Consider the following 22,666-nt stretch of genomic DNA (forward strand, 5'->3'; position numbering starts at 1 on the left):
ATTGACATTCATTCCCTCGAAACTGAAGCAGTTACTATAAAACCATCCGTATAGCACTCTTCATAAACATCTCAATTCAAAAAGGTCACCCAATCCTTTTTCCTACTTTATAACCACAAAATCCAACAAAAAATCAAGCCAAATCTCTCAAAGACGAAAATCTAAATCTTCGAAAAAACCTCCAAAGCCCCCTTCGTCTCCTCCTTCATCTCCTTAACCAACCCACTAACAGTCCTAAACCCACCATGGCCCGCATCCCCCAAAACCTCAAACAACACACTCTCACTACTCGTCACCACCGCCCCAGCATCCCTCAACCTCGCCAAGGCAATACCCCTCTCCTCACTATTAACACTACTCACGCCATCCACTATAACATAAACCCGATGACCTCTCTCCAACAAATCCAGCGTTGTCTGCGTAACACAGATATGCGTCTCAATTCCCACGATAATAGCATCGAATGGCGTTTCCCCGGCAGAAACCTTAGGCAACTTGGCCTCGATCTCGGGGGTAATCATAGAGAACAGGGTCTTGTCGATATCGGCTTTCACATTCGGGGATGAGAGATGGGGCTGCAGTTCGGAGACTGTGTCACCGAGTTTGGACCGGTTTTGAGTTGTGACATAGGTAGGGATTTGGAGGGTGTTGGCTGCTTTGAGGAGTTTGGTTGTTGTTGGGATTCTTTTAATATATTGCACATTTGTTATTATTATTGTTGGTTTTGGGAATAGCATTCTTGAGTTGGGGGTTGTGGTTGTATGGGATGATTGAATTCTAGGGGATTGAATTTGCTCAATGAAGTTTTATGGTAGACGTACAGTTTCGAGAATTCGTAGATCACAGGTCTGAATTTCTCTTGGATGTCGCAGATGCTGGATTGGTAGAATTGTAAGATTTATGGTGGACTTTCTTCTGGGGTATTCAATGGACGTACAATAGGGCCGGGTTGCCTATTGCTTTTGTTAGTGTTTCTCTACATATTGGACTTGTAGGGGAACTTACGGATGCGGGCTGCTCTTGTGATGGTGGCCATTTTGGATGGTTTTGGTGTAGGAGTTTGGGTATAGCGATTGGTACTGGTGAGATGAATGTGCGATGCGTGATATGGATTGAATGACTTGCGGTTAATTGTCAAGAACGATGACTGCGGAGGAAATCGGGCGGGGAAGTCCGTGAGGAGTATGCGGAGATGATCATGGGTCTGTTGCCTGATTTGTCAGGCATAAACTGAGGGGCTATGCTTGAGGTTGTGTGTGTATTGGATGGAAAACTGATTTTCTCTTGCATATTTGTGTTGAGATTATTTATTTGGGCTTCTTTATCTTGTTGTTTCTGTGTGTAAGATAGAGAGAGAGAGAGAGAGAGAGAGAGAGAGAGAGAGTTCTGCTTTTGGAAATGTGTACATCGATAGCATTTCTAACAACTTTTATATTCACATGAAATCAACACATGCCGACGCATCTACAAATCGATCACTTGGATCTTTGCCCGTCCGGTAAACCAGCTGTGGTCTCCCTTCAGGGCTGCTTGGCGGATAGCGTAAAGCTCGTCGAGGAAGGCAGGAACAAAGCTGCCGGGTCCCCGCACGTACTCTTTCGAAGCGGCGTTCTCCGCTGCGATCTCGTACATCAGAATGCCGGACAGGACAGCCAAGAGTCTGTCTGATGGGTAGGCAGTTAGGAAGCAGCCGGATACGGTTCCAACGGCACAGCCAGTCTATATGTCACATCAGCATACTGTATTATTGATTACTTTGTAGGGGCAGGGAGGTAAGCATACACCAGTGACTTGTCCAAGAAGTTCGTGTCCATTCTCCACAGCGATGACTCGCTCCCCGTCGCTGAGATAGTCGACGGCGCCAGTGAGAAGAACAAGATTGTCTGCATCCGACCAGATTAGTATGATCTCAATTGAATAATGGATAAGTGGCGGCTTACGCTCTCTCCGAGCCAGGTCCCGCGCCAGGGTGGCCTTAGCTTGACCATCCAGGCTGCTTGGGCCGCTGTCGACACCGCGCTGAGTCACGCCGCTGCTTCCAAAGACTTGTCGAATTTCTCCCTCATTGCCTTTGATGAGGTCAAAATACCCACCTGCCATGAGCTGTTTGACTGCTCCACGACGGATGTGCGTAGCCGCAGCACCAACAGGGTCATAGACAACGGGGTTACCGCGCTCGTTGTAAGCCTTGATGGCTTTTAGGTAGTTGGGAACGCTCTCGCTAGTCAAGGTACCCATGTTGACGACTAGGCCACCGTCGAACTGCGCGAGATCTACAGCCTCATCCCCATGCGGGGCCATGATAGGAGAAGCACCCCTAGAAGACACTTAACTGGACATGTACAGGTCTGACAGAACATTGAGACAACTTACATCGATAGAGCAACATTGGCAACAAAGTTAGCAACAACAAAGTTGATCATGTTGTGCACAAGAGGATGCGCTTGTACGACCTTTTGAACGATCTTTGGCACTTCATCCTGTAGTACAGCAACTTCACGGATCTGAGGAGCTGCTGGGGCTCGAACGAACGACGGGGGAGTGGCAATGCATTTCACGAATTCAGCTGCTGCGGCCTTCGGATCGTCCGCAGCTATAATGGCACTGACGATGGCAACTCCATCAAGTTCCTTCCTAGGAGCTCTAGATTGGTAGAGGACTCGTTGGACGTTAGAAAGATTGATTCCACCAATTGAGACGGTCCCGACAGAGCGACCCGTGTCCGAGATAGCATCAAGGATAGCCTGTGTACCGGCTGTTCCGATGATATGCTTAGTGTTGGTCTTGCTAATGCAGGTCAGCATAATTTTTAAAACAGTAGATTATATGGTTGCTGGGCCATTTTGTGGCAGATAACATACGTCGGGGTTGCAAACATGGTTCCTATCCCGAGGTAGTCCGCGCCGGCATCAATAGCCTTCTGAGCCTCTTCTATCGAGGCAGCGGTGATACCAATGATAGCATCCTTAGGAAGAAGCTGCTTTGCTTGTTCGATAGCTACAAGAAATTAGACAGTGAAAAATTGCATGGCAGCAAATAGCTCACCCATGTCATCTTGACCGAGATGGACACCCTCAACTCCAGCGGCAAGAGCAACATCCACACGGTCATTGATCAGTAAGGGAACCCCATACTTCTGGGTAATCTGATGCAGCTTCTTAGCTGTCTGTATCTGTTCTCCTGTATCACTTTTCTTGTCCCTATATTGGACTATCGTGACACCTACGCCAAGCGTTAGTGGGGAATTTCCCGGAAGTAGAGAATGACTGACCTCCTTTCAAAGCTTCCTCCACCACCGTACACAGATCACGGCCCTTGAGGATAGCCGGGGTAGAGTCGGTAACCAGATACAAGGAGAGATTCAACGGCATTCTTTTTTTTTTTTACTTTTCTGGGTTGCGCTAATTAGTATCTATGGCTGCATTTACGGGACTTTCATAAAGCGTCGAGACACCGGTGAGGGGCACGTGGGGTATGTGGGGACAAGGATAGGGATGCGCATAGAAAATTTTCCATATGAGAAACGGGCGAGCACAATACCTTCTATCCGACGATACTCATGGATCTTCGGCCTGTTTATAATGGCACTAATACAACCGTGTCGGTCGAGGAACGAGGGTGAAATGACGTTGGGGAGGTTTGCTTGGATTTACGCAATAGTAGTTAGTCATACTTTCGCATCGCCAATAGCATAACCTACCTAGAGTCTGTTGATTCTCTATAACCCTACAATAAATCCAACCCTGCATTTATCTAAAATTCCTTTGGTCCGGGGATATTGTAGTACGGATTATCGGGTAGTACATTGGTACTGCTCAGATCACAACCGGTTACTACCTATACAGAGTATATGTACAGCCCTAGATGGGCAAACTCGATCCTCTACACCGCGACTCAACGCACAATGAACGATTCTAAAATAGCATTAAATAACTGTACAACTGTGCTATTCCGTTCAATGTTACAAGTCTAAGCATTGTGTTTCCGTAATTTTTTGAATATACCTAATCCTGGTGGTGTACTCTAAAGCGTTGTCCACAAATATACCGAGTACAACAATCAAAAATCGGCTACTACTACATAGTACATGCACCTACACAAAGAAAGTATAACCATTGAGCTACTATTTGGTACTATCTCTGCATGATTAGCTGCATGAACAGCGCCTAAGACAGAGACGACTCGCGAAGTTCGGCCCCTGCATGGCCCTGAATTCAGTACCTTAGCGATCATCGCTCTAATCACATTTACGGTAGTCACCCCGGACCCGACGTGAGGGGGGTGAAGTATCCCGTCTATTCTTTAAAGTTGGGGCATTCTACCAGTCATTCTTCGTCAAAATTTGCGTGACTGAAGGATCAAATGATCGGCAGTATTCAAGGACACGATAGGGTGTTTCATAGCGGTGCAGCCCTAGTGGTTTACGGTAGCTCGAAGCGCATTCTTTAGGCCCATAGTAACTGGTTTGTACAACCCCTTGGGTTGTACAGTGTGCAGGAAGAAGATCGGCTGTATCTTGCACAAGTATTCGCTCAATTGCGTAATAAAAGATAAACAACAGATGTGAAGCAAGGACGACTGAGGGAGGAATGTTTGTCGGTGCAGGCAGTGTGATAATAATACTGATACTGCTGGAAAGAAAAAACGGTCTAGAGATTGAAATCAATAGACAGAAGGGATGTTAAGTCCGACATAACTCCGAAGACGCCATTGTTTAAAAGTGCTTTGTGCACGTGCGCTCGGAACCGACCTGATCCGGAAATCAGCCGGCCTGCTGACTCAGAGTGGACTTTTTTCCTCTTCTATTTTTTTTCTGCCGGGCTTGGCGGTGGAGCCTTCGAATCGTCCCTTCTATTTGGCAACAATTTCTTTCTCTTTCCTTCCTCTTTTTCTCTTTCTTTCCCATCCCAACTTACTCTTCTTTTCATCGTCAAGTCATCAGTCCTTGACATTGTCACGTCTTCCAAAGTTCCCCGGAAAGCTGTTAAACACGGCTTACGGTTATTACTGCGCATTTTGATTCATCAAAGCCACTGGTTAGTACTGCGGTCATCTCGTCGTCAGCCACCAGTCATCCGAAGTGTCGAGATTCTGACCTTTGTCTTTTCCTGTTGCCTTATAGAAGAACCACACAGTTGGTTTCTCTCTTCCCGTTGGAGAAATCCGCTAAAACAGAGTCGATCGAGAACTTGTCTATGTATTCGTCCTGTGTCAGAGATTTCGATCACCACCTGCCGCTCAAGCTGCAAACGTTTCGTCCCGCGTCGAAACCTTGTAGTATACATTCTAAGTCCTGTGGCTGAAAGCTTTGGGCTGCCATATTCGCTGTGCCAGTCGTTCCGTTGAGACGATCTTAACCGCCACCATTCCTCCAAAATCAGGAAACCACTACGCATGTCTTGTACTTTCAAGACATCCCTAGTCCGGAATCCCTCCCGCTTCGTTTTCAGACACCTTTTTAAGTAAACAAAGATCTTCATCTTTATTCGCCATGGCTACCGTCAACATTCGTCGGGATGTTACCGATCCCTTCTACCGTTACAAGATGGAGCGCCTGCATTCCAAGATTGAGGGCAAGGGCAATGGAATCAAGACCGTCGTTGTCAACCTGAACTCGGTCGCTCAGTCCCTTAGCCGTCCTCCTGCGTACTTGATCAAGTACTTCGGTTTCGAGCTTGGCGCTCAGGCCAACGCCAAGCCGACCGATGATCGCTGGATCATTAATGGCGCCCACGATGCCGCCAAGCTCCAGGATTATCTTGACGGATTCATTTCCAAATTCGTTCTTTGCAAGAAGTGCAAGAACCCTGAAACCGACGTCATCATCAAGGATGACAAGATTATCCTGGATTGCAAAGCCTGCGGACAGCGTTCCGATGTTGATTCCCGTCTGAAACTGAGCACTTTCATCCTCCGCAACGAAACTAGTGGAAAAGGAGGGAAAAAGAACAAGGCCGACAAGAAGACCCGTCGTGAACAGCGGAACAAGAAGAATGAGACAGCGAATGGAGAGAACGGCAGCCCAGGAGACAGCAACTCTGACAATGGCGACGCTGAGAATGGTGACATGGGCATGGACGCTGGCAGTGACGATGAACTTACTCGTCGTATCAAGACTGAGGCCGAGACCATTGAAGCTGAGGAAGCTGAAGTTGAATGGTCCGTTGACGTCTCTGAGGAGGCCGTCCGCGCCCGTGCCAAGGAACTCCCCGATGACCTCAAGCGTTCCCTTGTCATCGAGGATGCGGACGAAAATGGTGCCGATGGCCCTTCTGCCTATGACGAGCTCGGTAGCTGGGTGCAGGACACCGCAACTGAAAAGGGTGGTGTCGCTAAAGTCAGCGATGTAGATATCTATGTGAAGGCCAGGGAATACGGTATTGAGTCGAAGCACAAGACTCTGGCAGTTCTTGCTCAAACCATGTTCGACAAGAATGTTACTAAGCAGATCCCTGACCGCGCTGATTTGCTTCAGAAGATGGTTACCTCGGAACGCCACGAGAAGGCCTTCTTGGGTGGTATCGAACGCTTCGTCGGCAAGGATCACCCTGAGCTAATCAGCCAAATCCCCGCTATCCTTCTTCAGCTCTATCAGGAGGATATCATCTCTGAGGAGACCCTCAAAGCATGGGGCTCTAAGGCTAGCAAGAAGTATGTCGATATCTCCACTAGCAAGAAAGTCCGTAAGGCTGCTGCGCCTTTCCTCGAATGGCTTGAGAAGGCTGAATCAGAGAGCGAAGAAGAGAGCGACGACGAATAGATAGTTAATCTATTCATGGTCCTTTATTTTATGGAACCTACTTTCGGGATGTTTTTGACTGGCTTTTATTCCTCGTCCCAACTACTTTCCACTCGTTTTACTTTTGTTGACAGACAGCATAACCTGTTGTGATGTTTCTGGTTTGAGAATAATCAGAGAAAACAAACAAAAAATAGTTGTGATTAGTGCTCTCCAATTGAATCTCTTCGCTTATTTTTCTGTATCCATCGTAAACCTGCCCTGAGTTTCAAAGTCCAGTACTTTTTACAGACTTTGGGGCCCCCTACGCTTTAGGGGCGTTCCAATGTCAAATCTACCTCTTCCCAACATTGACTCCCTATGTATTACAAAGAGGAACCTATCCTGTGGCTCGCTATGGATATATACACTGAAGGAATTGAATACCATTGTCAAGGGGTAAGGTATCGGTCTCGACTCTCTATTTGGCACGACCAGGGTTCTTCTCCTATCCCTTAACAATCTACGAAGATACTCGTAATATATTGATATCATCATTCAATCGTTACAATTTGGAAGATATATTCTCTCATGCCCTTAAGCCCCTTTATAATCGAAGTTTTCATCAACATTTAGAACACCAACTCTGCAAACTTCAGTTTATTTCCTGGTGATGACCATGTTTGCAAGCGGTCTTCATTGATTTCACTTATCAATGGAGCACTGTGTGTCTTCCTTTGAGATGTGAAATTCCGCACTTGTGCTTTTTGCTGCTGAAATATGAACCAAGTCAAGTCAATGTTCCAGGTTTCCATTGCCTCAATAGCATTGTTAACAGAGTCAATTTCCGGGCGGAGAGAAGACGGAATCTCCTGCCTTGAAGAAGAACAGGAAGAATAATAACCTGGACCCGCAAACCGGGCTATCCACGCTGCAAGAAACGCGCAGATCTGGTCACCCATAGACAAAGGTAGGCGGACGTGCGTGAGAAGAGTTATGAACAGGGAGAGGAGAGCTCGCCAGAGACTATGGTGAGGTGTGAAAGCGCGTGCGCCTGAGGGCCCCCCTGCTGTATTGAGAGATAGTGATTGTGAGAGTCCTAGGGATAATGAAAGAAGTATATCTGTGTTTTTTCCGGAGGGTTGGCTTTTGGCTCGCCGTTCAATGGCCTTTTCGGCGTCCTGTCGGACGGTTTCCCATACGCGACGGTAGAGACGTTCCCAACGAGGGAAATCGGTCTCGATTCTGGTGGCCATGAAATCGCCGGCGCTCTTGCACATGCTTTCTATGGCGTGGCAGGCTGTTGTGGTTACGTATATTTCTTCTTTGAAGTTGAATTCGTCGTCTGGTCGGTTCTTGGGTCCGTTGGTTGAGTCTTCTCTTGTCATGAGAGCTGTCGATGAAGAGCTGCTATTGAAGGATGAGGGAAGGCTGATCCTTGCAGCTACGGATGGCCACAGCTCGTTGATGATGGGTAAGAAGCTGTTTTCGTGCCCCGAGAGAATTGGTAATACCTGAATTAGAATAGAAAGCAAGGACCGGCGAAGATAAGGTGATGGAGAAGAAAGATGTGAAGGGATAGACTTGATGATATGTAGCAATAGGTTATGTGATTTGCTCAAGGGCTTTTCTTGGTCTTCGGGTTCGCGTGGTGCGGGTAGTGGTTCGTCTGATTCTTCTATTCCCTTGTTCAAAAGCGTCTCGATATCCTCTTCTGGCCCGACGGGTTTATTAGGCTTAGTGGTCCACGGCCGTTCTGGATGTGAGACTTGCTCGTCAGCGTCAGGAAACTCGTCCAGATGCTTGGCACGTTTCGCTTTCCGATTTGCTAGATCCTCAGCAAGAGTAGAAATCTGTAACCTCTTGTACTGCTTCTTACGATGTTCCGCACGTTCGCTATCCGTTCCATCGCCTATTGCCAGGAATGACGGATTCTTAGTCCCTTCCTCAACAATGGCGGCCAAGGTTTTGAACATCATTTCGACGAGTTTTGGATATCCATGATACATGTCCAATATTCCAAAGATTGAATCGACTAGATCGTCGAGATATGGAATTAACCGCGCACCGCATAGCTTGACCATCATGAACAAGACTTGGGGCGGATACGGTGAGACATCGAACGTGTTTAGCTTCAAGGCCACTGAATTCACAAGGTAATCGACGTTTTCAATAATCATTGTGCTCGTGCTCTCATAATTACAGGCTTCTGTTAGTATATTGAGACAGACCATAGCATGTCTCTGAAGATTCGGGTTGGGCGATGATAGGAGCTGGAGAACAGGGTATAATGCGTCCATCAGTTCTGGTCGAAATGCTTCGTGAAGCTGTTGGGCTTGAAGTGCCACTACCTCTAGAGCGAGTGCCGAAATCCGCCAGTCTTTCGTTTCGTCAGGCAATGATTCGCTTAGTAGAGGGAGTGAGATGTAATATAATTCTTCGGACATATTAGCTCTCGTAGAAAACAGTGATGACGGTTCAATAAAGTCAGATGAAATAAATTCATCAAGACTAGTGAGCTGAGCACCGCCTTTGAGGCATTCCAGCGCCAACCAAAAAGATGCAATCATAGAGTTGCCTGTTTCTTGATGAACTCGGTTAATGATTAGGCGTGTGATATCACTTCCAGATTCGGACCTGTTAAGCCTAAGCATCATGGATTGAAGGTCTTTGAGGGTTTGTTGTTGACTGCGATGTTCCAGAAGAACTGGTGGAAAAGACCTTGACTGATGTCCATGGTGAAGCACTTCTAATGTTTGACTGCCTGAGGCTTCCGGGTTCAGAGGCTGAAGCGCGTTATCTGAATGGTTAATAGCTGCAGAAACACTGTCACACAGTCCTGATGCAAGTCCAGTAGTAAGTATGTCAGATCCAGATTGGATCTGTGACAATATCTGAAAGGCCGTAGATATTTGTTTAAGTGCCCATTGTTTTGACGTTTCATCATTGCTTTGCATGGTTCTCGGGAAAGCGGTAATCCAAGCATGAAGAGAGTTCTTAAGGGAATCCAGAACTTCAGAATAAGTGGTGGCAAGATGCATAAGGATGGTGTATGCATTGTTAGGTGATTCGTCATCACCAGTTTCAGATAACACGACCATAGTCTCAACTACTAAGGGAAGCGACTCTTGCAGCGTGCTTCGGCAATCCTCCACGACCATTGAGCATAGTTCTAACAGCGAAGCTTGTACTTCAGGCCGGTCATGTCGCCTAACCTGAATGACATTTGCAAGCGCAAGCTTAATTTGCGTCGTTGTGGCCTTCAGCCAGGACTCATCAAGTACAAGACCATCACCACTTTCATGAGACTGGGAGAGCTTCTGTGGAGCAACACTCACTACTTTGTCATTAAGGACAACCTTAAGCATGTGTGTAAGGGCTTTAATGCTAGCCGAAAGAAGCTTGTAAGATCGTCGTACTTGAGTTGTAGGCTTGATGACTCTGGTCAGCGTCGAGACCGTCCGTGGCATTATGCTAGCCAGGACTACCCGATCAGTTATTCGATAGTACAGAGCTTGAAGAGCTTTTGCGGCAGAAACACAAAGGTCGTCTGATGTATTGTCTGAAATCCCTTCAAGCAAGACATACACGGTCTGGTCAACAACAGTCGCTGTGCCAATTTCGTTATAGATCGTCTTTTGCGCTACAGGCCCTTCCATGACATCAAATATGGCTGAAAGGCAGTCAAAGCCAGCTATAGACAGTTCTGCTGGTTTGGATTGTGTTTGCTGGTTACTATTTGCTTTATTTGGAGGGCCTCCAATAATCAACGTAAGCAGTATCATGAGCTGCTTGCCCATTTGCGGGGATAAGCGTTCTTGCCATCCGTCAGCAATCAATATCCGCAAACAGTCAACTGCCAACTCCAAGCAATTAGCAGAAATTCTCTGGGTCTCATTGAATATGTGAGACAGCGGAAAGAATGCGTATTCCGCTAGCTTTTCGTCCAGTGAACCTTTACTTGAGAGTTCCTTCAGGACGCTCTGCACTGGTTTGAGGGCCCGGAAAACATCGTTTGGGGATGACTGGTGGCCACGGTATCTAAGGCCGACCGAGCTGAGCTCAACACAAGGATCCCGAAGCTTTGAAATGCATTAGCCAAGTCACTGTCCAGAATGTGTGGAGCTTGTTTGTACCTTTTTAAAGGCTTCTTGCCGTGAGTACTCCATGATGCCTATAATGACACTGTCAAATAAGATCCGGAGTGTGGCTCTACGGACTTGCCATCCGGCTTGCTATCAGTCTATTGGAACTTGTATCTGCTGAGATATCAAATCTCAAAGTACATTAGCCAAACAGTGCAAGATGGAACGTCACAGGTCATCCTTGTTCTCCGCCCCACATTTTCTGCTGGCAGATTTATAGGGCGGTGTGAGAGCGACATTTGTATGGTTTGTATTCTGTCCGTACAGTTACTTTCCAGTCAAATATTCATGGATTTCGACCAGGCTGAGCACATCAATCGGACTTTGTTTAAAAATTAAATAAATAAATAAGTAAAGATTGCTCTCTACTATTTTATTTGAGTCATGGCAACAGGAACCTCATTTAAAAGGTAGACAATATAGTGCAATGGTTTCAATAGCGTTGGGAACCTAGTAGCCATAGCCTATTATTCTAAAATAATACGTGTGAGAGTGAAGCTAATCGTCATTATTGGTCAGTGTGACCTAGTAGTATGAGGCTCTGGAGCCTGGTATATTATTAACGAAGTATCAGACCCTGGACTATTTGATACTACAAGCAACCTTTGCTTTATACGGACTACTATGAAACGGCGACAGCAAGTATTCTGCAGGGCAGACCTGGATGTGAAAGATACTAGTCTAGATGACTATCTCAATTCTAGACACTATACTTCGACTGAAAAGCTCGATACACAGTGAGCATGCAACGCAAATTCTTCCCTATAGTCATAGCCCCCAAGCGTCTAGACAGCATCGCAATTGTCCGTTGTTTGCACACCACTCCGGCATCCAGACATAACACTAACGCTACTGGCATGATCACTGCCACGGAAAGCAGCAATGGAGCCAGCGCCGATGGTTATATGCTTGTTAAAGTCGTAGATCTGAACATCCGCTCCCCAAGTGTTAGATAAGTCGGGGAAGTAGCACTCAATATCTCGGTCCATCTGCTGATAATCAGAGCCCGTACTGAGGGTATAATGTGGCACCTCGTTCTCCCAGCAGCTGGTGAAATCAATTCCGCCGTTGGTGAAGTACTCATCATTATAAGTTTCACGTTTCGCAATGCTGCTATGATTCGATTTTGCTCCGAATCCCATCGACATGACCATGTGCGTATCGTGGAGAGCCGTAACGGTCAAGTGCACACGGGTGTTCTTATGGTTATGCATATGAAAAACATGCCAGGAGGTACCCTCAAATAGGCTGAGCAGCTTCAATCTCGGATGATCATGTCTCATATAACCGTCAAAAATGACCGGCAGTTGGAAAACGTTGCTCAGGAGGTCCCCGAAGTGCGCAATGTCAGCCTCAAAACTGGCCATATCCACATCCCGTTTCCATGCCACCTGGGTACTATAATAGTTGATCTTCTCAGCGACAGATTTGAGACATATACCCGGCTCCGATAAAGCTTGTGGCGGTGGAGATCTCTCCCCAAATACAGATCGCAGCATTTCCGGCGCTGCTGCTGAACTCCGAACAGCTAGTCGCTAAGCTGTGGAATGTAAACACCTGGTTGCCTGTCCAGAGAAGGGCACCCAAAACCCAAGGAATGGCTCTCTTTGTGACAGTATTTTTGCCGTGATGAGAGTACTCCTGCTGTTGCTCTTGAAGATACCGGAGCATCTCACACTCTTTGCCCACGGGGACGGTAAGATATGCGGCCAATGCAAGCTTAATGGCCATAAGGACAACAGTGGCCAGCAGCATCTTAATAGATCTTCGAAGACGGCTGTTCTCTCGCTGAGAGAAGGGAGACATCATCATGTCCGCTTCAGCAGTGTTGTATACATTCTCTCGAATGTTAGAGTTTTCTCCATCATTGGACTTGACGTCTTGGTAAAACAACGGGAACAGATTAAAAGGAGAAAACAAGGAATATATGGTTTCAGTATGATAATGGAGTTGCTTGGTCGATGGGAATTCTTGCATTGATTAGAATATTATTCCTGGCTGAGAAGCGTCCATATCTGGCTTTATATAACCATCCCGAAATGGACCGAAGCCTGTCTCGGTCGTAAATCTTTCCTCCAGTTAATACCCTAAAGGCCTCACTACGTGGAACAGTAGCCGCATGAGTGACGATCCATGCTAGGAGCAAGAAAAGTTCCTTTGGTGTATAACACAAGCTTGGGGGCTAAGAGCAAGTGCCCACTGTCAATATTTTCGGGCAGGAGGAGACATTTGAATTGCGGGTCAGTGGAAAAACACCGCTAGCATGGTATTGGATGGGAGGAGGTCCAAGATGCAATTACCGTAGCGGAGCATGGTATATTTGAAATGAAACTACTTTTATAAGGAATACCACAGGGGGATTGTTACCCAGCAGTCTGCATGATACTACATTTTGCCATCACCAACTTCGCAAGATTCAAAGCTGCAACGCTCAACCTAAATTGTGAGTTTGGTCCAAAAGTCCGTATACCCGCATAGTCGTATATACGTGGAAATTTATGCCTAAAACTCGGAGTCAACAAGTTTCGCCTGGAGTGTCTTCGAAGCTTGATTGCCTTGTCCTTTCTTTTAATTTGGCGGGAACACAGTTTCTCAGCCTTAGGGAGAAAGGGCTACGCTAAATCACCGCCAGCCCTACCTAGAGAATCTACAGAAAAAGAAAACGAGAAAAAAGAAAACGGTCTGTGTGGTCTGTCCAGGAAGACTGAGAACCAAAGCCACGGGGTACGGTCTTCTATCCTTGAAGGAAGGCATTAAAGCCCTTTATTCTTTACTGGCTCCCCAATGGTATACTGTGATTTCTTTTTTGTCTGTACATAAACAGGCAATAGTGTTATTTTGGGGTTACGATACGTGCATGCTTACTATGCTTTGCTTGCAAGCTCAAGAGAGCCCTTCGTAACTGAGGGCTCAATGATTTCCGTTGTCTACCATGTTTCGGGCATCTCATTTCCCTCGTGTCCGGCAATTACGATGGATCCTGGGTATGTTGATAGCCAAAGCAACTAGTTCGTACGGCCCGAACTATAGAGCCTACTCGCTCCACTTCCAAATGTACCCTACAGCGGAAAATGAGTTCACAGTTCCAACGGGTTGCTGAAATCAATACATTTGCCCTGGAGGAAGTGACGGGTTCATGTGTGGGACCCTGTAGTTTACGACCGGTTCGATCAAGCGTCTAGCTCTTTTTGCGTCCGACAATCTACTATAGTAACACAGTGACACTAGGGGATCTTCCGCTCCCAGGTTTTTCAATCTCATTGTGGAACCGAGGCCTTTGGTTGATACTTCCAACTTACCCGGTATGGCCGACTGCCTCTATGCAGGTAATTTATGTAAGTATTTAAGCTGACCTATGCTTATCCCTAATTTCTTCCAGGAAGCCATCACAATTCACCGGAATGAGCAGATTGCTTGGTCTTCACCAACAAGGTACTATAGGAAATTAAGAGAATTCTCAAACTTCCTGTTTCTACCAATATTGACTCGAACCATAGTGCAAAGATAGATGCTGGAGTAGGCTATCAGCATCATCGGGAATAGCGCGGTGGACATCGAGCTCGCGTAGGGCTTGGAATAGTATCACCTAGATCCCCCCTAGTCTGGGTAGTAAAGGGTAAGCATCACTAGTGAACATTAGTGGCATTTAGCCTAATAGTACACATGCATGTCTTCCCCACTTCATTTTACGGCATATGCTCGGGACTTTCATTGACATCATCTCCGAGATTTCATACCACACTAATGAAAACATCAGCATATAGGTCTAGCAAGTCCTACAACCATTAATCAGGGCCGGAGATTAACAGTTGACTGAGGAGTCATTCTTGTTGAGGTCTTTCAGATATACTACGTCAACTTTTTATCGAAGAGCAGAATCCTGAAAGGAGGACAGCTTGGGAAATAACGTCGCGCTTCGGGAAATCCTTCCATCCATTGCCTGAACCTTATACTCGGCTATTTTATACTCACTTGACCATATGTTCTCAAGTTTGTTTATCATCATATTCCATCAAAGCCCCTGGATCTTCAACTAACCCATCGCCACCATCACTATAGTACTTTACAAAGATTTCCAGCGGCGCCAGGTCGTAGAATTCCCAGACAGGTTCTCCCGCGCCACAATCCTAGAAGCCTTCCACAACCATGACCTAATGATCAGATCGCTCTACCTGGGGTCTCTCATCAAGGAAAGCACCTCTATCAGTTCAAACTCCACAAAGTTCTCATCGTTAGACCCTAATTCGAACGTCACCACCGTCTGTACTCTAACTAGTCTCGAAGACGGCATTGGCATGGTCGTAGACTTGGGGCTAGGGATGAAAATCAACTGCCACTGGATTATTCATGATCGTTCTGAGAGTCCACCATCGTGTGAGGATACGGCTTTAACGGGCGATATTGTGCCAATAGGATCACTATATCTTCTTGAAGAGGTGGCTTTTCATATTATGAGGCCATTTGAGAGGTTCACGAGGAATGATCGCCAGCAAAGTCATGCTACGGAGGGTATTCTTAGGTTACTGCAAAGATTGAAAAGCGGGGAAGTGTCTGGTGGTGAACTGGCTGCTGAGGGGAATGAAAGTGAGGTTGATAGTATGGTGGAGGATGTAAAACCGAAAAGGGAATAATGTTTGTTCAAATATATACCTCAGGCTCTCTTTCAGCTGTTATCGTGAAAGTTAATAAACCATCAACCTTTCAAGCTAAAGATATCACTATAATTCATATATTAAAGAAGAAACAAAGACAATGCTGTACCATCGAATGTTTCCTATTGTTTTCCCCTCTAAATTTACAAAATTTATAGAAAAGAGAATGCACGTCACGTCAATCTATGTACACCATCCTTATCTTATCGACAGCCACGTGACCCAATTAATCTCCGCGTCACGCGTTGCGCGCAGGCAGCCGGCTTCTGCCTTCATTGAGATTCAGTGAATTGTTTTTTTAAAAAAACAATAAATGCGGCGCATAATCTGGCGCAATTCCTGATTTATACATAATTCTTTTAACCCCTCCTTCCAATGTCTGTTTAATACACGGGTGAAGACGACGTCTATGTCCACTCGTCGCAGATCCGCAATTGTTGCGCCCTTCCAGAAACCAATCATTTTCACGCCAGTACCGCAACGTCTTTATTTAATCAGCTGTCGTGCTCGTGTCCAGCAAGACGTAGTTGGGCACAGATTCCTCCAAAGACAATTTGCTACGCACCGATCGCAGACGAATCTCCGCGCATTAGCTTCTCTCTATCCACCTACACTTTTAAAAATGGCAGATTCGAAGGGCCGGAAGCAGGCTACGCTGGGGTATGTTCGTGACTCCCAGTTGACTCTCGGGTGCGTCTTGATATGAGTCGCCCGGGTGAAGCTATTGTTTGTGGATGATTGGCGTGGCTAACTGGTATATTTTTGGTTTCTAGTCGATTCTTCGGCTCGAATGCGGACCCGAAAGAAGCTCCCAAGAAACAGACTACACTTTCTTTCACTGGCAAGAAAGATAAGTCCCAGAAAGATGGAGCGAAACCAGCGTCTCCACACGAATCTTCATCTGCAAATGGACAGGCTTCTAATGGGGTTGGAAGCGAAAGTACTACCAAAGCAGATACAGCTGAGACTAAGCCGGCGCCTGCTCAGGAAGATGAACATAAAGACTCTAATGACCTGAAAAGGAAAGAGAGTGAGGAAGAAGCAAGTGACAGCGATGTACAGCCCGCACAGAAACGGAGACGGAGGACTTCACGAAGTGGGGAAGGGACACCTTCCCCGAAGAAGAAATCTAAGACACCATCTCCTAAGCGCTCCAAAGCTAATAAAAACATTAAACCCGAAGAGACAGAGCAGCCAGCTGTTGTAAAGAAAGCGTCGGGAGAGGAGACTCCTGAGGAAGACAAATCCGAAGATGAAGCGTTGTCGGCTAGTGAAGAGGAGGAGGAAAAGCCCGAGGTGATGAAAAAGACCATGGAAAAGGTGCAGGCTACGTTGAAAGCGAGTGGCAGTGAGCCATATCCGGACTGGAAACCTGGTACCCCCGTCCCTTATGCAGCACTGTGCACTACCTTCTCACTTATTGAAATGACCACCAAGCGATTGGTGATCCTTGCCCATTGCTCTCTTTTTCTTCGCCAGGTCCTTCGGTTGACACCGCAAGACCTCCTTCCGACAGTCCAGCTTATGATCAATAAACTGGCTGCCGATTATGCCGGCATCGAGTTGGGAATTGGCGAGTCCCTGATCATGAAAGCCATTGGCGAGAGTACCGGCCGCAGCTTGGCGGTCATCAAGGCAGATCAGCACGAGATTGGAGACCTGGGTTTGGTGGCAGCTAAGAGTCGATCGAACCAGCCTACCATGTTCAAGCCGAAGCCATTGACAGTTCGGGGAGTTCATGAAGGTCTTCTGGGTATCGCTAAAGTCCAGGGTCACGGTTCTCAAGACAAGAAAATTTCCGGTATTAAGAAGCTTCTCTCTGCCGCCGACCCAGAAACAGCGGGAAAGGGTAGCAAGGGTGTGGATATCACAAAGAACAAGGGTGGTCCCAGCGAGGCCAAGTATATTGTTAGATTTTTGGAAGGTAAATTAAGACTAGGGCTGGCTGAAAAGACCGTTCTTGTCGCCCTTGCTCAAGCAGTGGTGACTCATGAAGCCGCCCTCAAAGGAGAGAAGGCCCCTTCACCTGAAAAGCTGGCTGAGGGCGAGGCTATCCTAAAGACGGTGTACAGCGAATTGCCCGCTTACGAGATTATTATCCCTGCCATGCTTGAGAACGGCCTGTCCAAGCTCCACGAGGCTTGCAAGCTACAGCCCGGTATCCCGATTAAGCCTATGCTTGCTAAGCCGACGAAATCCATCACCGAAGTACTGGACCGTTTCGAAGGAAAGGAATTTACGTGTGAGTACAAGTACGACGGAGAGAGGGCACAGATTCACTACGTTGCACCAGACGCAACCCACAACTACCCGGAGGCACAACACACGTTACAGAAGGATGGCAACGGCCTCGCTGCGATTTTCTCTCGTAACTCCGAAGATCTGTCGAAGAAATACCCCGATGTGTTGGCTAGGCTCGACGGCTGGATCAAAGACGGTGTGAAGAGTTTCGTCTTGGACTGTGAGACTGTTGCTTGGGATACGGTGAACAAGAAGGTTCTGCCCTTCCAGCAGCTGATGACCCGCAAACGTAAAGATGTGAAGGCAGAAGATGTCAAGGTCAAAGTTTGTGTATTTGCCTTTGACCTCTTGTTCCTGAACGGAGAGGTAACGTCGATAACTTGATCATTCCATTGACTGCTGCTAACCATAGCTACTTCTAGCCTACTGTCAAGAAATCACTTCGCGAACGCCGAGAACTTTTACATGAATCATTCCAGGTTACGGAAGGCGAGTTTCAGTTCGCTCAGTATGGTAACACCAACGTACTGGACGAGATTCAGGAGTTACTGGACGACAGTGTCAAGGCATCGTGCGAAGGTCTGATGGTGAAGATGTTGGATACGGATGAAAGTGGCTACGAACCAAGTAAGCGGAGTCGAAATTGGCTCAAGGTGTGTATCGCGGAATCTATATACCTCTGCAGCGTAGCTAATTGTGAGCATAGGTTAAAAAAGATTACCTTAGCGGTGTCGGTGACTCGCTTGACCTCGTCGTTCTCGGTGCATACTACGGACGAGGTAAGCGTACCTCCGTCTATGGTGCTTTCCTTCTGGCGGCGTACAACGCGAATACACAAACATATGAGTCGATTTGTAACATCGGCACCGGGTTTTCGGAAGCCAACCTCGAGGAACTTCACAAGGAGCTGTCTCCCCTGGTCATTGATCGACCGAAGCCATTCTACACTCACTCGACGGTCCCCAAGGATCAGCCTGACGTCTGGTTTGAGCCCCGGCTGGTCTGGGAAGTGAAGACAGCCGATTTGACGCTCAGCCCGCGATATCAAGCTGCAGCCGATGAGTTCGTGGGTACGACCGGTGGAGGCAAGGGTGTTTCTCTCCGCTTCCCCCGTTTCATCAAGCCACGAGAGGACAAGAAGCCGGAACAAGCGACGACGACGAGGCAAGTAGCCGAGATGTATCGGAAACAGGAGGCGGTCGCGAAGGAAAATGCGGGTAAGAAGGGAGTGGACGATGATTTTGAATATTAGTCGGGGTTCCTGGGTTTAATCTCCGATGTGGAGTGCATTGCATAGTACCTATTATACTTTCCTTCTACCATCGCTTTCCGGAGTCCGGTTTATTGTACCATACACTAGGGGGTTTTCCGTTTATGTTTGTTTTGATGCCGATCGCGTCATGAGTTGAATGTCACGCCATTCTGGGTAGAGTCCGGACGATTGATAATATGATGGTCAAATCAATCGTTCATACAATCTGATATATTAAGCGCCAAGAAATCGGAATTAATTGAACGAGTCGGTGTGCTGATAGCGCAAGTTGTCGCCATCGACGACCGTCCAGAGTATTTACATGGATACAGACTAGTAGTACATACATGAGTCCACCCCGCTTATCGCCGGCGGCAGTAACCGATCAACGGGAGGCTTGACCGGAGGAACCAACTGATTATGTCCTTAATTGCTCCTTGGCATGTAACCCAAGAAATGGAGTCAAGACCAACCACGCGAGTGTGGTGGAGAACCCCATTCCGTTGCAACCTGTTTATCTCACTAATCACTATGACTAGTATCAATTCATGGATGTCGGCAGTATTGCGGCTTTGTTACTAGTGACCATGATCTCTCAATACTCTCCCAATTGGGCAGGTTCTTAATCGCGAAATGCGGAGACATTCCGTGCGATTCCCTCTCTATAAATCAGCCATGTTGTCATCCCCCCCGTCGATGATCATTCCACACTTCTCTCCCTTCGGTATCACAGTTTCCCTAGGGGTCCGATTGTCGTGGATCTTCGTACTGTAGAGACGAGATGAAGTCGGTACTCAATATGGGAGCTCTCCGGTGGCTCTCCATTGCTGCTACTGCCTCGACCGCGTTGGCCCTCAACCCTGAGTAAGTCGCAATAACCATTCAAATGTTCCACAGGGCATTTTGTTTGCTAATTGAACACGACAGGGGCCTGATAAGCGCTCCGCGGAGATCGGAAGCGATTCCTAATCCTTCTGGTGTAAGCATTGACACTGATCAGCCTGTATCTGGACGCCAAATACTAACGCAATCTGCGTAGGATGTCGCGGTGTTCTCGCAATCGCAATACTCCTTCGAGACCCACAAGACTACCTCGCAGTGGAACCTGCTGGACCTTAAGTCGGGCGATATCAAGCTCTTGACGAATGACAGCGATGTCTCCGAGATTGTCTGGCTAGGCTCGGATGACTCCACCGTTCTCTATGTCAATGGCACCAATGCCGACATCCCGGGAGGTGTAGAATTGTGGGTGTCGGACATCTCCGATTTCGCCAATGGGTATGTAGCACCTCTTATTTCTCGAATGGTTGTTTGCACCAATCGCTGACTCAACGCATAGATATAAAGCAGCTTCATTGCCAGCTTCATTCTCTGGCTTCAAAGTCGTCACCACAGACTCCGGCGATGTGCGCTACGTCGCATACGCCGAGTCGTGGGCAAACGGCACAGCATACAACGAAGAGCTAGTGGCAAAGCCTCTGAGCTCTGCTCGCATCTATGACAGCATCTACGTGCGCCACTGGGATTACTACCTCACCACCCGATTCAATGCTGTGTTCTCTGGCACTTTGAAGAAGTCGGAGGGCAAGGACAAGGCTACCTACAAGGCTGACGGAGGTCTCAAGAACCTCGTCTCCCCTGTCAAGAACGCTGAGAGCCCCTACCCGCCTTTTGGTGGCGCCTCGGACTATGACCTCTCCCCCGACGGCAAGTGGGTTGCTTTCAAGAGCAAGGCACATGACCTTCCTCGTGCCAACTACACCACTGCGTATATCTTCCTTGTCCCCCATGACGGATCGAAGACTGCTGTCCCAATCAATGGACCCGATAGCCCCGGTACCCCCGAGGGTGTCAAGGGTGACGCCGGCAGCCCGGTGTTCTCCCCGGATAGCAAGAAGATTGCGTACTGGCAGATGGCCGATGAGTCTTATGAGGCAGACCACCGCACATTGTACGTATACACTGTCGACTCTGAGAAGACTATTCCTTCCCTTGCAGCAGACTGGGACCGGTCTCTCGACTCCGTGAAATGGGCAGATGACGACAACCTTATCATTGGTGTTGAGGACGCAGGGCGTAGCCGTCTGTTTTCTATCCCAGCAGATGCCGGCGACGACTACAAGCCTAAGAACTTCACTGACGGCGGTGTTGTATCTGCGTTCTATCAATTGCCCGATTCCACCTATCTGGTTACCGCGAGTGCCATCTGGACCAGCTGGAACGTCTACATCGCTAGCCCCGAGAAGGGCGTGGTTAAGACGTTGGCCACTGCCAACAAGATCGACCCTGAGCTGAAAGGCCTGGGTCCTGAAATCGTCGACGAATTCTACTATGATGGTAACTGGACCAAGGTACGTGCGCCCGACCCAATTATTCTTCAGTCCTCGCTAACAACCATCCCAGATCCAAGCCTTTGTTATCTACCCCGAGAACTTTGACAAGAGCAAATCCTACCCTCTTCTCTACTACATCCACGGTGGACCCCAGAGCTCGTGGCTCGACTCCTGGAGCACCCGCTGGAACCCCAAGGTCTTCGCCGACCAGGGATACGTAGTCGTCGCACCCAACCCAACCGGAAGCAGTGGCTTCGGCGATGCCCTCCAGGACGCCATCCAAAACCAATGGGGTATGACTGAGCTACCCGTTTCAAATCCCTCACTCCTATCCATGCTAACAAACCACAGGAGGCTATCCCTACCAAGACCTCGTCAAAGGCTGGGAATACGTCAACGAGAACTTCGACTTCATTGACACCGACAACGGAGTCGCCGCAGGCGCCAGCTACGGTGGTTTCATGATCAACTGGATCCAAGGCAGCGATCTAGGCCGCAAATTCAAGGCCCTGGTCAGCCACGATGGCACATTCGTCGCAGATGCCAAGGTCTCGACCGAAGAACTCTGGTTCATGCAACACGAGGTGAGCCACTTAACCATTATCCCAATCACTACCTTCATTCCTAAACATAGATGCCTCATAATCGAGCCATGCTAACGAAAGACAGTTCAACGGCACATTCTGGGATAACCGCGAAAACTACCGTCGCTGGGACCCCTCTGCTCCCGAACGAATCCTCAAATTCAGCACCCCCATGCTCATCATCCACAGCGATCTCGACTACCGTCTCCCCGTCTCAGAGGGTCTCTCTCTCTTCAATATCCTCCAGGAACGTGGTGTCCCTAGTCGGTTCCTTAACTTCCCGGATGAGAATCACTGGTATGTGCCCCATTCACCTACCATAATTCCCCGTTCAAGTCAACTACAAACATACAAGAGCATCACACAATAGCCAGAAGAAAGAATACTGACATGGGGCGAAAAAACAGGGTCCAAAACAAAGAAAACAGTCTGGTCTGGCACCAACAGGTGCTGGGCTGGTTGAACAAGTACTCAGGTGTGGAAGAGTCAAACAAGGATGCCGTCAGCTTGGATGATACTGTTGTCCCTGTTGTGGATTATAACCCGTGAGTAACTATAGTTGAACCTACCTTATCTATTGTTACCTATCATTATGATTATGATTGGAATGTTGGATGTAATATGATGTTATGGTTGTATTCTGTTTGTGCATTGTTTTGTAAAAAAAGTATAATTTCTTCTTTAATTTCTAGTAAGACTAATTTTAAGGTAGTGGTGTATTTCAGAGAGAGTCATTTTCAG

General features: G+C 47.6%; 8 protein-coding genes across 8 annotated transcripts; 4 read left to right on the forward strand and 4 right to left on the reverse strand.

Annotated features, from left to right (window-relative positions):
- Positions 1-49: 49 nt before the first annotated feature.
- Positions 50-1,132, reverse strand: BDV27DRAFT_127020 (putative isochorismatase family hydrolase). The gene is made up of 4 exons (XM_032066658.1): positions 1,006-1,132; positions 938-953; positions 822-875; positions 50-684 (listed from the first exon to the last, which is right to left on the reverse strand). Exons 1-4 carry the CDS (start codon positions 1,034-1,036, stop codon positions 162-164), a joined length of 624 nt encoding a protein of 207 aa, XP_031928444.1. The 5' UTR covers positions 1,037-1,132; the 3' UTR covers positions 50-161.
- Positions 1,133-1,428: 296 nt separating this feature from the next.
- Positions 1,429-3,601, reverse strand: BDV27DRAFT_127021 (bifunctional hydroxyethylthiazole kinase/thiamine-phosphate diphosphorylase). The gene is made up of 8 exons (XM_032066659.1): positions 3,541-3,601; positions 3,272-3,391; positions 3,046-3,222; positions 2,862-2,997; positions 2,374-2,787; positions 1,941-2,317; positions 1,783-1,883; positions 1,429-1,719 (listed from the first exon to the last, which is right to left on the reverse strand). The coding sequence occupies exons 2-8, from the start codon at positions 3,369-3,371 to the stop codon at positions 1,465-1,467; spliced, it is 1,560 nt and encodes a 519-aa protein (XP_031928445.1). The 5' UTR covers positions 3,372-3,391; positions 3,541-3,601; the 3' UTR covers positions 1,429-1,464.
- A 1,285-nt stretch (positions 3,602-4,886) lies between these two features.
- On the forward strand, positions 4,887-7,118 carry BDV27DRAFT_127022 (translation initiation factor eIF5). The gene has a single exon (XM_032066660.1). The coding sequence runs from the start codon at positions 5,492-5,494 to the stop codon at positions 6,758-6,760; it is 1,269 nt and encodes a 422-aa protein (XP_031928446.1). The 5' UTR covers positions 4,887-5,491; the 3' UTR covers positions 6,761-7,118.
- A 177-nt stretch (positions 7,119-7,295) lies between these two features.
- Positions 7,296-10,892, reverse strand: BDV27DRAFT_171717 (uncharacterized protein). Its single transcript, XM_032075671.1, has 2 exons — positions 10,855-10,892; positions 7,296-10,800 (listed from the first exon to the last, which is right to left on the reverse strand). Exons 1-2 carry the CDS (start codon positions 10,885-10,887, stop codon positions 7,351-7,353), a joined length of 3,483 nt encoding a protein of 1,160 aa, XP_031928447.1. The 5' UTR covers positions 10,888-10,892; the 3' UTR covers positions 7,296-7,350.
- Positions 10,893-11,648: 756 nt separating this feature from the next.
- BDV27DRAFT_144506 (uncharacterized protein) lies at positions 11,649-12,672 on the reverse strand (the record flags this gene model as incomplete). Its single annotated transcript, XM_032070269.1, has 2 exons — positions 11,649-12,261; positions 12,305-12,672. The coding sequence occupies 2 exons, from the start codon at positions 12,670-12,672 to the stop codon at positions 11,649-11,651; spliced, it is 981 nt and encodes a 326-aa protein (XP_031928448.1).
- Positions 12,673-14,848: 2,176 nt separating this feature from the next.
- On the forward strand, positions 14,849-15,527 carry BDV27DRAFT_127028 (uncharacterized protein). Its single transcript, XM_032066661.1, has one exon. The coding sequence runs from the start codon at positions 15,018-15,020 to the stop codon at positions 15,492-15,494; it is 477 nt and encodes a 158-aa protein (XP_031928449.1). The 5' UTR covers positions 14,849-15,017; the 3' UTR covers positions 15,495-15,527.
- A 293-nt stretch (positions 15,528-15,820) lies between these two features.
- On the forward strand, positions 15,821-19,316 carry BDV27DRAFT_105082 (DNA ligase (ATP) CDC9). Its single transcript, XM_032064371.1, has 4 exons — positions 15,821-16,175; positions 16,289-18,122; positions 18,179-18,409; positions 18,463-19,316. Exons 1-4 carry the CDS (start codon positions 15,925-15,927, stop codon positions 19,006-19,008), a joined length of 2,862 nt encoding a protein of 953 aa, XP_031928450.1. The 5' UTR covers positions 15,821-15,924; the 3' UTR covers positions 19,009-19,316.
- Positions 19,317-19,635: 319 nt separating this feature from the next.
- dppV (dipeptidyl peptidase DppV) lies at positions 19,636-22,616 on the forward strand. Its single transcript, XM_032066662.1, has 8 exons — positions 19,636-19,872; positions 19,936-19,987; positions 20,048-20,286; positions 20,348-21,359; positions 21,412-21,634; positions 21,693-21,925; positions 22,011-22,222; positions 22,333-22,616. Exons 1-8 carry the CDS (start codon positions 19,790-19,792, stop codon positions 22,472-22,474), a joined length of 2,196 nt encoding a protein of 731 aa, XP_031928451.1. The 5' UTR covers positions 19,636-19,789; the 3' UTR covers positions 22,475-22,616.
- The last annotated feature ends 50 nt before the right edge of the window (positions 22,617-22,666 follow it).

Source organism: Aspergillus caelatus, assembly GCF_009193585.1.
Source record: "Aspergillus caelatus strain CBS 763.97 unplaced genomic scaffold BDV27scaffold_70, whole genome shotgun sequence".
Lineage (NCBI taxonomy): Eukaryota > Fungi > Ascomycota > Eurotiomycetes > Eurotiales > Aspergillaceae > Aspergillus > Aspergillus caelatus.